The sequence below is a fragment of the Anomalospiza imberbis genome, chromosome 3 (genome assembly GCF_031753505.1).
Source record: "Anomalospiza imberbis isolate Cuckoo-Finch-1a 21T00152 chromosome 3, ASM3175350v1, whole genome shotgun sequence".
NCBI classification, from domain to species: domain Eukaryota; kingdom Metazoa; phylum Chordata; class Aves; order Passeriformes; family Viduidae; genus Anomalospiza; species Anomalospiza imberbis.
The window spans coordinates 52,685,848-52,702,674 of record NC_089683.1 but is presented as its reverse complement, the minus strand read 5'-3'; the positions used below and the strand labels follow the sequence as shown (position 1 = coordinate 52,702,674).

The 16,827-nt window shown below is 41.2% G+C and overlaps 2 protein-coding genes across 3 annotated transcripts in view; one reads left to right on the top strand and one right to left on the bottom strand.

The window, feature by feature from the left end:
• The first annotated feature begins 1,177 nt into the window (after nucleotides 1–1,177).
• On the top strand, nucleotides 1,178–10,499 carry HDDC2 (HD domain containing 2). Its single transcript, XM_068184383.1, has 6 exons — nucleotides 1,178–1,409; nucleotides 1,937–2,058; nucleotides 2,957–3,059; nucleotides 5,250–5,318; nucleotides 9,019–9,157; nucleotides 10,361–10,499. Exons 1-6 carry the CDS (start codon nucleotides 1,203–1,205, stop codon nucleotides 10,453–10,455), a joined length of 735 nt encoding a protein of 244 aa, XP_068040484.1. The 5' UTR covers nucleotides 1,178–1,202; the 3' UTR covers nucleotides 10,456–10,499.
• A 2,426-nt stretch (nucleotides 10,500–12,925) lies between these two features.
• The window catches only part of TPD52L1 (TPD52 like 1), a 48,958-nt gene continuing 45,056 nt past the window's right edge, over nucleotides 12,926–16,827 (bottom strand). For both annotated transcript variants that reach the window (XM_068184381.1, XM_068184382.1), the window contains 2 exons: nucleotides 16,725–16,785; nucleotides 12,926–14,175 (listed from right to left, as the gene is read on the bottom strand). In XM_068184381.1, coding sequence (XP_068040482.1) covers nucleotides 14,044–14,175; nucleotides 16,725–16,785 — 193 coding nt within the window. In that variant the 3' untranslated portion in view covers nucleotides 12,926–14,043. The remainder of the gene's footprint in view (nucleotides 14,176–16,724; nucleotides 16,786–16,827) is intronic.

The window sequence follows — 16,827 nt, the reverse complement described above, 5'->3', positions numbered from 1 at the left end:
TTTCAGGCTAGTTACTCAGGAGTAAAATCGTGGCAGAGCTAATATTTGTACTATGCTGGGGTCCTCCGGCCTACTGAGAGTCCATGCATTTTACACTACACATGATGCATTTGATAGGTACTTGGAAAAGCACATAAATGGTACCTCTAGGTACTGTCGAAGAACGACTGGGCAGAAAACCATTGTCAATAAGCACAGTGCAGAAACAGCATACAAAGTGCATGCAGAGGAATTACATACATATAAATGTTACAAAATTGACAAATATTACAAAACATTACACTGAGGCCAGTGCCTGTGAGTCCAGCCTCGTGGTTATCGCTGAAGTGTTCATTCTAAAGGAGGTCCAAAGAGGACATTATGAAACAAATTACTCACATGGAAGGCAGACAGCCTGGACAAAGTATGAAATTCTTATTATGGATGGTTTCAAGAGCTGTCAAGACAACAACAACAGATGCGTGATTCACTTCAACCAGGAAAGCTGTACTGCAACACCCAACGCATCTGTGATTGTGTACACAGGTGTAAAGGTGATGATTTTCCTGGTCCTTATTGTTTTTTATTGTGGGAAAACAGCCTTAAAGTGGTCACTAAAATGTTGTCTGGACTTTATTGTTAATTTAAGAGTTTAAATATTTGCACAAACGAAAGTAAAATACTCTCCCATCTGTTGATAGCTGGCAAAACTGCAGATGTTCTTTCCTGAAATTATTTCATCAACACATTGAAACCATTATCCGCTATTTCAGTTGGCAAGATAAAAGTAGCAAAGAAATGCAATGTATTTTGAAAATCCACCAACTCTCAGGTAAGTCACCGTCATTTATTCAACTCATAAAAGTGACGGATGTGCTTGTACCAAGATGCCAGGAGTCCACAGAATAATTTAAAACTCATCAGCAACTCTGACAACTCTGATAACTATTCGCTCTTCTCTGAACAATAAATGCGAGTTTTTTTGTTGTTGGTTTTTTTGTTTTGTTTTGTTTTATTTCATGGTAAAGGTCACCGAGATGCTCGGTTTTGACAGAAGTGTGAGCTATTCCTACCTTCGAGGCTGCCTTTCGCTCCGCCCTGCTGGACCCCAGCGGAAGAGAGGAAAGGACACGCCTGCCACCTCCCCTTGCCCAGTCCACAGCGCGCATACCCGTGAGCAGCCCGGCTTGTTTTGCCGCTTTTGTCGTTCTTTTTTGTGGTTAATGAACCCCGAGGAGCCAGCGCTTTGGGGACGCGGTTCCCCCACTGACGCTTTCCCCACACGCCTGCGCCCGGGCCCCCCTGCGGACGCGTCCCGGCAAGAGGAGGAGGAGGAGGAGCCGCGGTCGAGGCCGTGCTGCCGGCGGCCGATGGCGGCGGGCGGCGGGGTCGGGCTGCTGCCCTTCCTGCGGCTGCTTGGGCAGCTCAAGGTGGGCGCGGGGCAAGGGCCAGGCGCGGGGGCTGGGGCCGGGCCGGGCCGGGCCGGGCCGCGTTCCCTCGGCAGTGCCCGGGCTGGCAGCGGGGCCGGGGCTGGCAGCGGGGCGGCGGCTGCCGGAGGCCGGCGTGAGCCGGGGCTTCCGCCCGCGTTGTGCCGGCGCAGCGGGCCCGGCCGGGCCGGGGCTGCGGCGGGCACTCGTGGGTGCCGCCGGGTCCCGGCCCTTCGGCTGCGGCCGGGCCGTGCTCCTGGCCGGGGACAGCCTTGGGGGGCCGGGCTGGGCCTTGGGCAGGTGCTCGCTGCGAGCATCAAAGCTCTCCGGAGCGTGGAGGCCATGGTGGGGCGCAGTTTCTGCCGGGGTCTTTGAAACGAGGGCCTGCAAAACCGAGGGTTTAACCTTTACAGTGCCGTGGTCTGGCGCTGTACTACCAGCACGGTGGTATCCGCCCAGAGGTTGGACTCGATGATCTCTGCGGCCTTTTGCAGCCTAACTGATTCTGTGGTTCTGTGACACGGGCGCAGAGAGTACCGCGGACAGGATGGGTGTACAGGAACGTGGCAAAGCCAGAGAGCGTCTCCGACCATATGTACAGGATGGCGATGATGGCTTTGGTGACTGAAGACAAAAGCCTTAACAAGGACAGGTGAGACTGCCTCTGCTTATCACGACCATATGTTAATGTTGTGGGAGAGCTGCAAACAAAATGCTAAAAGCTGTCGTCCCGAGTAAGAGCTTTTAAATCACACTGAAGGAATTTGAAATACTTTCTCCTCTTCTTTTTCCTCTGTCCTTTGGACAGGGTCCTGTTTACCTGGTCATTTGAAAGGGACTAAAAACTTTATTGCTTAACTGTGAGTGTTGAGGCAAGTCCTTAGTGCAGACGCTCAAAGCTGGTCTTCTTTCAAGGAGTAAATGAACAGGCTGACGACCCTTGTTAAAAACCACCGTCAAGCAACAGCCAGCCATGTCAGAGCCATAGACCATGTTGATTTTGACAGGCTGAAGGAGCAGTCAGCAGCAGTAAGGAGCCACAGAAATCCTCTAGGATCGCAGAGAAAGCTCTAGGAGCTGATATGAAGGCTTTTTTTGACTATTCTACTGCAGACTGGCATAGTTGCAGAGCTGTGAGTGACGGATTATATACTGAATTTAGGATTGCTCCAATGAGATTAGCTTCTGCCTGTTGCAGGAATAATGTGAAGTGTATAAGGTAGTTAATTACCACAACATTTCCAAAAGCCAGGTATACAAAAGCTAAGTACATTACTTTTTAATATTATGCTCTGGTACACAGTGTATTTATACTTAAATCTACATTTACAAGCAGTAGGGATTATAAATCAAAAATCAAAATCATGTCTAGGTGGAAAGTACTTCCCTTAACAAAAAAGTGAAAAAATGTTATATAAAGTTTAAGAAAGGCTCCAGCTAACCTTTAGAGTATATGAAGGGGGATAAATTCTGCAGTGTCTTAGCCTATTGGATAGGTTTTCAATTTTAAATGCTGAAAAACTAATTATTCTGTCCCTCCTTCTTGTCAGATGCATACGATTAGCTTTGGTTCATGATATGGCTGAATGCATTGTTGGAGATATTGCTCCTGCAGATAATATCCCAAAAGAGGAGAAACACAGGAGAGAAGAGGTATGAATATAAGGTGTGAAGCCACAGCTACAGAGCATTCTGTGTGTTTTGATGTTCTGGTGGTGGTGAAGGAACACTCCAAGCAATATTAGAGTGTCACTGGCATTGGACAAGCCTGCCACAACCAAGTAGGGTTTTCAACTCATTGAGATTTTTGTACCTGTAACATTACCAAGTACAAAGTAATGGAAGAATCTTTGAAATAATCTTCACTTTGGACATTTATTCCTGAACAAGCTGCAGTTTTGGTAAGCCTGAATTAGTCATGTTCAGCAGCCTTACCAAGAGTTGAGGAGCTGGGTGTAGGTGCACTGAGTAGGATGGATGACAGTTCATGTCAGATCATGTGTGTGTGGTGTCAGATCATGAGGTTGACAGAGACTTCATTTAAACCTTCTGCACAAAACCTCAGATGCAGGTGTCTCTTTTGTTGTTGTGATTCTTTGAGTGCAGCATGCCTAGAGTCACTTTATTTTTGGCCTTGCAGTTATCCAAACTGTTGGTTTGTGGCATTATTTGAAGAAAATGTAAACCATTTCTGTAGCCACAGCTAGAGGGCAATGTCATACCTCAGAAACTCTGCAGAGGCTTTTTTCATTCAGTGAAAGAACACAGTAGGAAGTATATTAAAAAAGAAACACCAAAATTACAGTCAGTAAAGATAGTACTTCAAGAATGCCAAATGCACCTTAGATCTTCAATTTCCACTTTCTTGGCAAAGAGCTTACTTGTAGAGTTAGTAATGGCCCCCCAGCCCCTAGTTTTAACCAGATAATCATAAAAGGGCCCCCCTTTTTGGGTGATGAATAATCACTGGAGTGTTTGTTACACTCTTCAAAGAGCTTCAAAACACTGAACAGAAGAAACCTCTTTACTGGAAGCCTTTAAAGGTTGTTGCGTCACTGAGGATCAGACTTCAACTTTGGTCTCGTTTGAATTTAGGCAAGGAAAAAGAGATTTCAATGCCTAGGAATGTTTAAGAAGTTTTCTTAAGTATTTGCAGCTCCTTCTGCTCCCATTTCAGTCAGTGAGGACTTTCTTTTGACTCTGTGAGAAGGAAAGTAAAGCATTAAACATTTGGGATGACTCTGAAATACTTGGTTGTAAAAATAGACCATGAGTAGCCACTTCAGGAGGTGGCTTGAGGTGAGTTATCAATATTCTGCTTCCACTGCAGAGTTCTCCTTTTTTCTGTTTACTCTACAGCTGACACTGAGCTGGCTCCTTGTACAGTAACTTTAACCAGTGAGTCTCACCAACACTAAGGCAGCAGAAGATGAACCTGATTAATAAAAGAAGTTTTGGGGTTTTTTTTGGAGGAGGGAGGATGTAGTTTGGAGTAGGAATTTTTTACAGATAAGTCATTTTAGCCACCTAACCTTAAAATCTGATGAGTTCCAGAGCCGGAAAGAGGTGAGAAGGAATGAGACCTTGATGCTTCAGTGGTGGCAAGCAATTTGGAACCATATTGTGACACTATATCCTGTATATGAAGTGGAGAAACAATCATGGCATGAAACCTTTGTCTTGCCTGTGATGTTGGTTGTTTTAGAAGCAGCCCCTCATGTCACTGGGCAAACAGTAGAGACAGCACAGAAATGAGACTGATCAACTGGGAGAACACAAAGAACATGCAGAACATGTTTCTGGAGTCACAGGTTCTGTCGGGAGCCTGCTCCAGTGCAGGCTTCCTACAGGGTCACAACCTCCTTTGGGTATCCCCCTGCTTTGAATCCTCCATGGGCCCCGGGTGGATATCTGCTCCATCATGGACCTCCAGGTGCTGCAAGTGGATCTCTGCTCCTCTGTAGGGCTGCACGGGCACAGCTGCCTCACCATGATCTTCCTCATGGGCTGCAGGGGAATCTGCTCTGGCATCTAAAGCACCTCTTCCTTCTTCACTAACCCTGGTATCTGCAGATACCTTCTTCCTCTCTCTTCTCACTCCTCCTCCTGGGTGGAGTTGCACAGGGATTTCCCCTCCCCTTAAATATGTTATCCCAGAGGTGCTACCACCTGGGCCTTGGCCAGAGCTGTAGCCAAACCTTGCCATGCCAATACAATACAGTAATATCCTGTGTAGTGGATGTTTCTGCTAGCTTGGTAATAACTAGATATTTATTCAGAAAAGATAATGCTAAAAGTGTTGCTCAGAAAATAGATAAATGGAAATAGCGTATTTTTTTTCAGACAGCTATGCAACAACTGACCCACCTTCTATCAGAGGACCTCAGAAAAGAGATCTATGAACTCTGGGAAGTAAGTTGGCATTCTTTTAATCCTATGTTGAAATTCAGGGTGACCCATTCTCTTCTTCCCATGTACCTGTGAAATTGTGCCATCTCTTATTTTGACCTCAAGAAAGTGAGATTTATTTGCTTAGAAGATAAAGCTTAACAGTATGAGTCAAGGTCATTTTAGGGTCCTTTTCAAACAGAAACCCTGGGCATCTGTAAAATTACCATCTTTTGCCCCTAGCCTCTCAGAGTTCCAGATCAACCTGTCTAGGGCTTGGTTTGTACAGCTTGGTTTGTCCTCTACATCCAGCCCTCTGGATATAAATCTGATTTTTTATTACATTATCACTTTCGTCTATATCTGGCCATTTGCAGCTTTTAATACAGGAAAAAAAATAATGGTAGGTGATGGTGCTGTGGTTTATCTTCTGCTTTTAATGCAAGTAATTTCTGTGGCTTTCATTTCTTTCTAATAAAGTCCATTAGACCAAGATATTTAGTAGTAATTTAAAATGATTAAGTAAACTAACATTTAAAATTAAATGTGACAAAAAACCACACTTTTCTACAAACGCTGGAGATTTCTGGTCTTGGGCTCTTTAACAGTTTCTATTAGAAAATATTTTTTGTGTTTGAAGGTGATTTAACCATTTTTATGTGAACCCATGCTGTTAATTAATATGATCTTTTATACTTGCAAATGAGGGATGATTAGATTATTTCCAAACAATTCAGGTTTATAATTACTGTGCTTTATCTCCTCCTGACATACGGTCACATGGGGGGAAACTGTATCCACAAAGTCTAGTCCAAGCAGTCTGTGTTTCTTGGACTATATGATCTGGATCTGTATCTTACATTCATATATTTTTCTACTTAGAGTATATTTAAATTCCAAATATTTGCATCCAATTTCTGTCTTTTGCTTACCCTATTTGTGGTTTTGTTTTAGGTTTAAGGTTATTTTTGGGGTTTTTTTTCCTCGTTGTAGTTGTGTGGTTGAACAGGCAGTGGGAATGAGATCTCAGAGCTATATTTTAAGGTAAAGAAGGTAAACCAACATCATCAGATATAGGAAATAATATGTATGTATTTTTTTAGGGAGCATTGGTTCCTTCTCCCTTGAGAAACTCCTTTCTCCCTTGAGAAATTCCTCAATTATTTGAGGAAAATGAGGTTTTGACAGATAAGGTTAGTTCTGTATAATTGTTTTTTTTTTCTTTGCTGGTCTCAGTCTTCTTCAGTGACATTGTAAGAGCTGATTCAGTATGGAGTCAGTTCTTTAGCATGTTAGCTTTGCATCATTCTCATTAACCATAATTTAATATATGCACACTTTTGATAATTTGGTCTTTGTTTCTATCTTCAGGATTATTTATTGGCACTGTGTCTGCAATTCATTAGCATGAATGCAACCAACCTGGCAGAGAGGGTACCCTAAAAATCTACTCTTCACATGTAGTCCCTCTAGTGTTGTTTTAAGTGGAACAATTAGTTGCTCCTTAAAAAGAAGAAGAAAAAAGAGATAAAGAAAATAGGAAGTCTCTGATAACTTGGTGTGCTGCTCTGCTCTGAGCTAGCCAGAGACATTTCCCTATGATTTTTTTTTGTCAGTGAAGGTGGTTATGGACCAGAGCTGAACAGTGCTGAGCAGTACAAGATTTCTTGACACTCTTATCAGGTCCTTCCTGCTCTGCCCTGCTCTTGTCTCTGTCTCTCTTCGCTTTTCAGCTTTACAAGGACTGCTGCCTTGGATGGTGTTGGGTACTTGGCGAGTGTTGTGTAGGGGAGAGGCAGCAGAAAGATGCCTCAGATATATTTTCACTTTATAACTTAATCCCAAATATGTTTGAAAAAACTGTAAAGTAAATGAGTCAGCACATTTCGGCTCTGTCCTGCTTTTTTATTCTCAAGTGCAAAAAGCATGGGAATGATTTTTAAAAGACAACCTGTGGTGTTGGAGAGACCAGTTAGTGTTTTGCCAAAATACACTGTTATTTCAGAGTCTTAACCACCTGTGGGGAGGAAACAGTAAGTGTTTGTTTCAGCACTGTGCACAGTTGCACATGTAATAGCTGATGTTTCTTGAGGGCAATGTGAGCTGAGGTGTGAATAACATCGGGTGTATAGCACAGAGGTTGGCAACAGATTGATACTCCCACCTAATTGTTGGAGGTGAGACCGACTTTTACAGGTGAACAGCCCTACTTCTTCATTTCTTGAAGTTCTCCTTTATAATGCTGCCAAAAGTTTGTTGTCTTTGAGGAGCCCTTCCCCCACAAAAGAGATTATAAAAAAATAGAGTAGAAATAAATAGATTAAAGAAAATAAGTAGTACTTAAACAGCTTAAAAATGAGGCAAATCTCAGGTTGAATAGAGAAAAAAACAAGATAAAAACACTGAAATGAAATTTATTATTAAAATAATTATGAAGATGTAACTGAAAATTCAAAGTACCATTGAAATCTAAATAGAATAGTAAACCACTCAATCATGGCTATCCAGAAATCTGAATTTCTGACCTCAAAGGTAAAGTAATAAGCCTAAGAAAAGGCTCCTAATAGTATTCAAGACAAGGAAATTACTGTCACACTTAACCTGAGCATCAGTGTGCTGGAATTATAAAGCCGGGGTCTTTTCACTGTGAATGACACTCACACCACAGTTGTTGTCTTAAGATGCACAAAGAAATGCCAGGTTCTGTGGTCAGTAGGCAAACCTCTTCCTGCACTCATGTTGCTCTTCTCTGCAGAAGTGCTATGATCCACAGGTTCTGTGGATCTGGGAGCTTAGATGGTCCCAGTGTGTACTTTGGTGTGATTAATGGTGGTGGGGATGATGAACAGGGTCAGACTTGCCAATGGTGTCAAGGTAACCTGCACAGAAAAAACCCCTTTTTATGGGGTTGGTTTTGGAAGTCAGGAGAGTCAGGAAGACCTGCTCATGAGACATCTCATAGAATGCAGTGGATTTGGAAAAGAGAAAATGCAATGCCAAATCTCTCTGCAGCCATCACTGGAAGCAAATGACAGCAAAATTGTTCAAGTTGAGTAGAAATGTGAATCACTCATAAATATATACTGATGATGACTGTAGAGAGGGGAAAGATAGCAGAGAGATTAAAGGACTTAAATTCTGAAGGGGAGGAAACCCCTTAACCACTCCCTATCTCCTAGGAGAGACATAAGGACATAAGCAGCTCAGACAGATTAGAGCAAAAAGATTAGTCAGGAATGACAGGAGAAATACAAAGAACAACTCCATATAGAAACAGTAAGTGACGAGAAAAGTGCAAAATAGGTCTTAAAAATAGGTGGTGATAGTGCATAGGCACACACTGTGGTAATTAATAGCCTTAGCCAGGCCTGAAATTATCTTTCTACGTAAAATTCAGTTAAATCAAACCTATTGTTTAACTTGTATGTCACGCAGAGTGGCTTCCATATCATCCCTGATTCAGCCAAAACAATTGGTATATTTAGAGTTAGATTATGCAAAAGACTGTATTTTACATTCCACTGCATTTAATATAAAATTGGCACATATTTGAAGTGTGTTGCTGACCATTGTGTGTTTGTAAAAACAAAGTGAAAGATGTAATTGTGCTGAATATTTCTGGAGTGGCTTGTACTAATGAAGAAAATACTAGATATATAAAGAGATTTTAATGTTATGTTTAAGGGTAACAAAATTATTTTCTTGTAACTGCAAATATTTTCAGGAATACGAAAACCAGTCTACTGCAGAGGCCAGGTTTGTAAAGCAGTTGGATCAGTGTGAGATGATACTGCAAGCATTTGAGTATGAAGAATTGGAAAAGACACCTGGCAGATTGCAGGATTTTTTTGATTCAACTGCTGGTATGACATTTGGGCTTTTTTTTTACTCTGTCATAAATGAAATATTAATTTCATAAATAAAATATTTCATAAATGAAATATATAAATTCCCTTTTTTTCCCTGACATTCAGAGCAAGTGAGAACTAGTTATTTTACTCAGTGCTCAAGTCCCCTAATATTTCTGGGGAAACTTGATGCATTGTGAACCTACCTGACATTTATCTGTAGGTATTAAACCTGAATTTAATTTTTGCCAAATTTCTTTTACATCACTTTTTACCTTAGAGAGAGGCTGAGCTTTCATTACACTTGCATGTGTGTAAGGATCTCCCTGAAACATCGGAGTCTTCAGTGTTCACCCATGCTTTGACAGCAGCTTGTTAGCTTGTTTGTACTTTGTCAATATTTCAGGAACCAGTGAAGTAGGATTTGTTATCCCCAAGTGAGCTGAGTGACCAGCCTAAGGTTCCTGTGAAAACCACCTCAGCGAAATGATTAAGTTGCAACTGTGTTACTTTTTATTCTATCCACTGCTTTTCATCATCTGCAAAATACACTGGTAGTTAAAGCAGAGATAGGTAAAATAATAATCTTTATCATTTTGGCAAGGTAGTTGAACACCAGAGGAGGACTGTAACTAACTCATCCTGTCCTGGGAAAAAAAATAGGGATAGACAAACTCTAGGGATAAGAGGACCAGCAGTCACCCAACAGAGTCCCTGACAAGTCCTATTTATACTTTGGTGATTCCCCAGGGAAATAATAATCTCTCTGTAAGACTTTGATTAGCGAAGGAAAAAAAAAAGGACAGTGTGAACGAAGCTTATAATGCTTTATTTTCTAACTGACATCTTTGCTCCCCTACCAGAATTCAACAACTTAAATTGATCTGGTATCTGAATAGAGCCTACAGCATATATCCCAAGTGCACCTATAACTGGAGTGGTTTCCGTAGTGTCAGATTTTCTTGGCCAGGGTGCATCCCGTTTTCAGCTCTAAAATGTCTTAATAGAGCACAAAATCCAAGCTTTTTGTGAAGAAGGGCTGTAGCTACACTTACTCCATAGTTGGATTGAACTGGGAGCATTCACTTTCTTAAAAGAATAATTTGACATTTATTCTGAGCCTAAAGTGACATCTCTGCTATTGTTCCATTTCCAGCCTTTCACACATGGCAAAATGAGAGCATTTTTCATTAATCTTCCCATTCTTTTGTTTTGCAGGGAAGTTTGTTCACCCAGAAATACTTCAGCTTGTATCTCTGATTAACACAGAAAGGAAAAAAAGAATAGCTGCCACATCTCATTCACATTCCTGAGGTGCTCTTAAATCCTGTAGCCATAATAAATACTTTGGTTTATATTCTGGTTGTTATTTTTTCTCCTCTAACATCACTGATTCTGCTAGCAGATGTTTTTTCCTGTGCATTCACTGCTGAGAATCCCAGGATCACTTAGAGAGGACCAGGTAATGTAGTTGCCTCCCAGATCAGAGATTGTGTCAGGGAATGAAGAATTAGTATATTTGCGAATATAGAATAAGTATAGAATAGAATAAGTATATCCTTCTTTTTAATCAGCCTCTGATTAATGCAGTCTCAGTTACAAATAGATTCTCCACTGGGGAAATCCATGTACATTTAAAAATTAGTTGATTGCAATCTAATCTGTTCATGTAATGCACTGTGTGGGGCAGGTGGTCTTGTTCTTTGAATTTCTAAATATGTATGGATTTAAGTACCTTCAAAATGGGTTAATATCCACTCAGTGCTACACAGAAATGAGACCAATGAGCATGTGTCTGTAGGAGCTCTTGACTGAGCTTAGAGATGAGATTTCTTTGGAGTGCATAAGCCTTAAGTGATGGTGCATAAAACTGGTAATCTCATTAATTATATTTTCTCAGTATCTTCTTTGTTTCATACAGCTTTTCCCCTGTTCATTTGTTCATTTGTTGTATCAGGGAATGGTGCCAATATTTCCATAAGGTCTGTATTCCTCACTCCCCCTCACCCCAGACTGGCAGTTTTACAGATTCCTTCACAGGTAATTAATAATCACAGAATACCTGAGGTTGGGAGGGACCTTTGCAGTTTGTGCAATCTAATGCAGAAGCCTTCATATCCATGTAGAGCTGGTTCCCTTCTCCAGGCTGTCACATGCTGGTAGCAGTTCTGTCATAAATAAGTTTCTGGAAGAAGTAGACACTAATGTAGAAGTACAGAATGATTGTGACGTAAAGCTGTAGTGGTGGTAAATGCCATAATGAGGCCAGTGTCTGCACACCCAACAACTGCTGAAGTGTGTGCAGCTGGAGATGAGGGCAATGCCATGATTACCAAATAAGCAAAATTTGCACCTGTAAAAATTACATGGTAGAGACTTGGCGTTCTCTGTCTTCTACCTCATGTCAAATGAAGCAGCATAAAACTAAATTCAATTGTCATATCCTTTAAAGGTAGTTAATGTATCTGAACACACATTTTCAGGCACCATGACTCAGGAAATGCTTTCTTTACACAAACCTCAGGGGCCTGACTGAAGCTCACAAAGTGTTCTGTGGCTGGTGCCTTTCCTAGAGCAGAGAGTGCTGTGCAGAGATGCTGGGAGCTTCTTGCCTCAATGGCTGGCACAGTGCTCAAAATCTGCGGAGTGTATTGGTGTGGTTCAGAGGAGATGCGAGGTGCCTGCTCTGCTCAGGAACCCCCTGGGGCAGCAGTCATGCCCCGTGGCAACCCTGGAAGAACAGGTTGCACTTTGCTGAGCTGATTAGTGGTTCCTGGCAACAGACTGTCATACTGCAGAGGGGGATGGAGTGGGGGTCACCGAGCTTTTGTCAGCATTTTTATTCCACCTAGATGCACACAAATCATAGTGTCTTATTAGTTTGCATTGAATGCTGTGTGTAAAAGCTACAGATGCATAGAAGGGCAGAATTGAGAACGTTCTTGACAAACTAGCAAAGTGGCCTTGAAGAGATGTTTGGTAGAAACACACGCAGCACAAATACTACCCTAAGCAGGAACAGTCCATTCATGCAGCATAGCAGGAGTCTTCCCCATTCCGCAGGGGACTGAGCGGACAGCATGGAACACCATGCACAGTAATCATAGAGTGGTTTGAGTTGGAAGGGACCTTAAAGATCATCTAGTTTCAACTCCCTTGCCAGTGGCAGGGATATCTTCCACTAGGTTGCTCAGTACTACTGGTAAACAGAATTAAAACATCACAAAGGGTAGAAGAGAGAAATTTATTTTTAATAAGAATATCAATAACTTAATTTACACAAACTAAGTTGTCAATATCTTCCATTTATAATAAATTCACATTTATGCACAAAACCACATAAAATAAGCTAGAAAATTGTCACAAGAATACTAGAAAAACAATTAGATTTGCTTCCATGCTAAAAATCACACTAAAGAGGCATTTGATATAAATGTCCAAAGTTAGCCTAGACAAAGTTAGTTGTCCAGTAGAACATTACAAAAGGACTTTCAACTTTGTAAAAACTAACAAAAGCCAAGAAAAAATGAAAATCACTTAAAGCCACATTTTCTCACAAAATTTTAAGCAGTCTGTAATGTCAAACTCACTAATACTGATTTGAAGCTTTGGCGTATGCTCAAAAAATTCATCCACTCTTAAAGTAGCCAGGCTCTTTTCCATCCTGTTTACTGATAACGTTGTGCCCACCTCTGTGTGTGGTGAGCTGAGCAACGCAACATGCGGACTGACACGTGCTCACTACACAGCAAGACAGTGTCACAAATGTGCTGCTCTTTCTTGAGAAAACATGTTAAAAGAATGCAATTCAGAAAACATGCTGAATCAAAGCTGAGAGATGTCTGGCTCTTGGTGACTGAGCAGAGATAATGCAGTTGGTGGAATTAACATCCTGGAGCAAAGCACAACAAATTTTGACACCAGAAGTGAAGTTCTAACTCATCCTGTGCATTGTCAGGTGACAGGGTCTACGCTAGCAACTGAAGGCATGGGCTCTCTCACCTATGGCACATCTGAAGCCAAATGTTGGGTTTGTATTCTTTCACTTAAGGCTGTATCTTGACAGAGGCTCATAAATATATTTTCCCGTGGTTTTGAGGGGAAGATAAGGAGGCAGAAATACTAGAGGTTCCCTCCACTCCACTTGATTTTTCTAATTAAACTCACTGCCAAATCTTACCAAATCAAAGAGAGCAACTAATGGTGCACATTTTGAAACTGAAACCTTTCCAGCCAAAATGACAATCTGAACTCAGCAGCTGTGATAGGTTGTTTCTGTATGAATAATCAGATGTCTCTTCCTGCCCTCCTTAACTGCTGCCTACTGGGTGTAGCGCAATGCCAGGCCGTACCACTGAAAGAGAAACAGCTTTTTGTGACAGTAAGTGATTTTAATTCTGTTAGGAAATAGATGATGTACAGACACTCCTGAGCAAAGGGCACCTGGTATGGATGGTAGACAGCTGGTGTATGGGCTACTGCTGGCAACTGAATGCTTTGCACAGCTCTAGGTCCATCTGTCTGATGTGGCACTGGAGGGAGGCCAGAAACCAACAGATATAAAAAGGTAAACCAAAATAAATAAGAAACAGAGACTAGGAGATTGTTAGAGGGAAGTTACATGTAACTGAAAACTATTTAGTCACTTAACACAGAAGTTAGTGCATTATAGCCAATGACTTGTGTGTGGTTTTGATGATGTACAAAGTACCTGGTGATAAAATGGCCCATCTAAAATAGAAACAGGGAGAGAAAACACTTCTCCAACACAAGAGCATGATGGCAGTTTTCCAAAGCTGACCAAACCTTGTTGCGCAAGTTGTGTGGTGAGGGAGAGCTGAAAATCATTGTCTGGGCAAGTCTCTGAAGAGAGGCATGTGGGGCTCAGGAGGGCCTGTTGTTTAACACTGAAGCTCTTCTTCACTTTCAGGGAGTCGGGTGCCAGCAAGGGAGCTCTGAGCACTAGCATGGGCTGTAGAGCTGAGAACTTCTTCAAAACTGCCTCCCGTGTGGCTTGTCCCACCAACCTTGGTCTGAAATAAGGCAAACAGAGAACAGCAAGATCCTCTGCTCACACTGAAGCAAATCCCATTTCCAATCCACCCCATGACCAAGGAGAACAGGGAACTCTTCAGGCAGAGAATGCATAGGAATGGTTCCTTAGAACAACAGCTATAAAACCAGTCAAATAAAGCGACTTCTTTACTCCACAATTTCTAAACTAGGCTGCCATCTGACAGTGGCATGTCTCATATGCTTAAAGGAGACAGTCCCTAAGTAGATCCCAGGTAGGATCCTAGACCTTAGCAGTAAGCCCAATGTGGTTGTTTACCTGAGTAGCTCACACTGGTTTCACTGCTTTTTTTTCCAATTCTTTGTAGGCTGGATAAGAGATGGATACTAAAATGAACTGGTTTATTTGCTGTGTGGTCCACATGCCAGCTATAGCAACACAGCTGCTCGCAAAATTCATAAACCATACTGGGATTTTGGACAGCAGAAGGAATATAGTAACCAAAGGACCTGAATCCCTTCAGGCACTTGTAGCTGCCTAGATACTGGAATATAAAACTGCCAGTGGCATTTTCATAGGGGAAGGCAGAGAAGAAATACCAAAATACATTAATCAAACATATCCAGTGTGCTTGCACATCCACTTCCAGAATGCTTCAAGTCACTGAATTTGTAATAAGTATTAAAAATAAAAATCAGTAAGACTAAATCTCTGAAAAAGAAGTTTCCTAACAAAGATAGAGCTGCATCTAAGCATTCAGAAATGATAAGACTAAGTGATGAAGAGACAAAGCTATTGTGACTTGGTTGTCTTGGTAAGAGAACATTCTTTTGTGGCTTTGCTTGCTGATATGCTTGCTCCAAGTTGATTCAAGCCTGAAAATAGGGCAAAACCTTTTACTCCATCCTAGAATTGCAGCAGAATCCAAAGACAACCTGACATTTTTTCAACCTCTCAGCCACTAAATGCTTAGGAAGATTATTTTAATTAAATGAACCTTGTGTTCTAAGTTTCCAAAGGGTTAATCCTACGTAATCCTGTTTCTTTAGCTAGCACAGCAGTTTACCTAGCTTGAAAGTCCAATAAAACATTTAATTTGTGAGAGTTCAGATTTTCAGAAAAATTGAGAAGAATGAGGCACCCTGGTCCTGTTTGATTTCCAAGGGAAAATGAACTAGTATACTCTCCCAAGAAAGCTGCAACCCAAAGTCCAGACTCCAAGAGCAAATAAAATCTAATTTGAAATTTGACTTCTAAATGTTATGAAACCTGAACATCAGTTTTGGCAAACTGCAGAACACTAGGATCACTGAAGATTTGTTGCTGATATGGGGGTTGGAAAGATGATAAGACTACTGCTGTTCTTTTTTCAGGGGCGTCGCTGGGTTGTTCTCCATTTTTGAGACCACAACAAAACCCTAGAATTGAAGGGTAACTCCATGATTTCTTCCCCCATCCCCTGTCTTCCTAATCTTGCAAGCCTTGGAACAGAGGTAGGAAAAAGGAGGAGCAATGCTGAAACATTCCCGTTTGTCTGCAGTCTACCCTGGTGGCACCCTAAATCTATGACTACAGCTTCCCTTCCCCATTTGCATAAGGAAATGAAAGAGAAAGAAAGAAAGGAAAGAAAGAAAGGAAAGAAAGAAAGGAAAGGAAGGAAAGGAAGGAAGGAAGAAAGAAAGGAAGGAAGGAAGAAAAGGAAGAAAGGAAGAAAGGAAGAAAAGGAAGAAAGGAAGAAAGGAAGAAAGGAAAGAAAGAAAGAAAAGAAAGAAAGAATAGAAAGAAAGAAAAGAAAGAAAAGAAAGAAAAGAAAGAAAGAAAGAAAGAAAGAAAGAAAGAAAGAAAGAAAGAAAGAAAGAAAGAAAGAAAAAGAAAGAAAAGAAAGAAAGAAGAAAGAAAGAAAGAAAGAAAGAAAGAAAGAAAGAAAGAAAGAAAGAAAGAAAGGAGAGAAAGAAAGAAAGAGAAAAAAAGGAGAAAGAAGAGAAAGAGAAAATATTTTGAGAAAATGTCAATGAGTTTCTCAGTAAAGATAGACAATGAAGATTTCATGAGATATGGAGGACTATTTCTGACTCAGAACTTACTGTATTGCCTGCTTAATTACAGATTTCTTAAAGGATGATCTAAGAGCACTCTGAACACAACAGGCTGAGCTGGCATGACAAATACTCTCCTCTAGAACACCTTTGCTTAATCAACAAAATAAGATCAGGCTTCCCAAGCAGATCACTGTGAACGGAAATGGTCTTCAGAGCTGTGCAGTTTGAATTACCTTTTTCTATTTCTGAATGCCACATTGGGACTGACTGGGAACAGACACTCCTTACCACCACTATTTTTGGCATTTCTGAGACCACTTGCTTACTTTGGTAGGCATCAGAAATAATTTCTTAGCAACAAAGCAAAGGAAAACAATTTCTTTGCATATTGCCTTCATTTTCCATTAGTGCTCAATGAAATTCTTGATGGAACAACAAATTAAATCAGTCTCCTGTACAAATGATAAGGACAACTAAGCTGTTACACTTTAACACACACAGGCATGCAAACTCTGCCCCTAACCTTTACCTTAAGGCTTGTGACAGTGGTTTCAACCTTCTCCTCAAACGATTTGAATGTTGGAGAATTCCTAGGAGAAATAAAGTTGAAGGGAGGAAAAATAGTCAGTTGC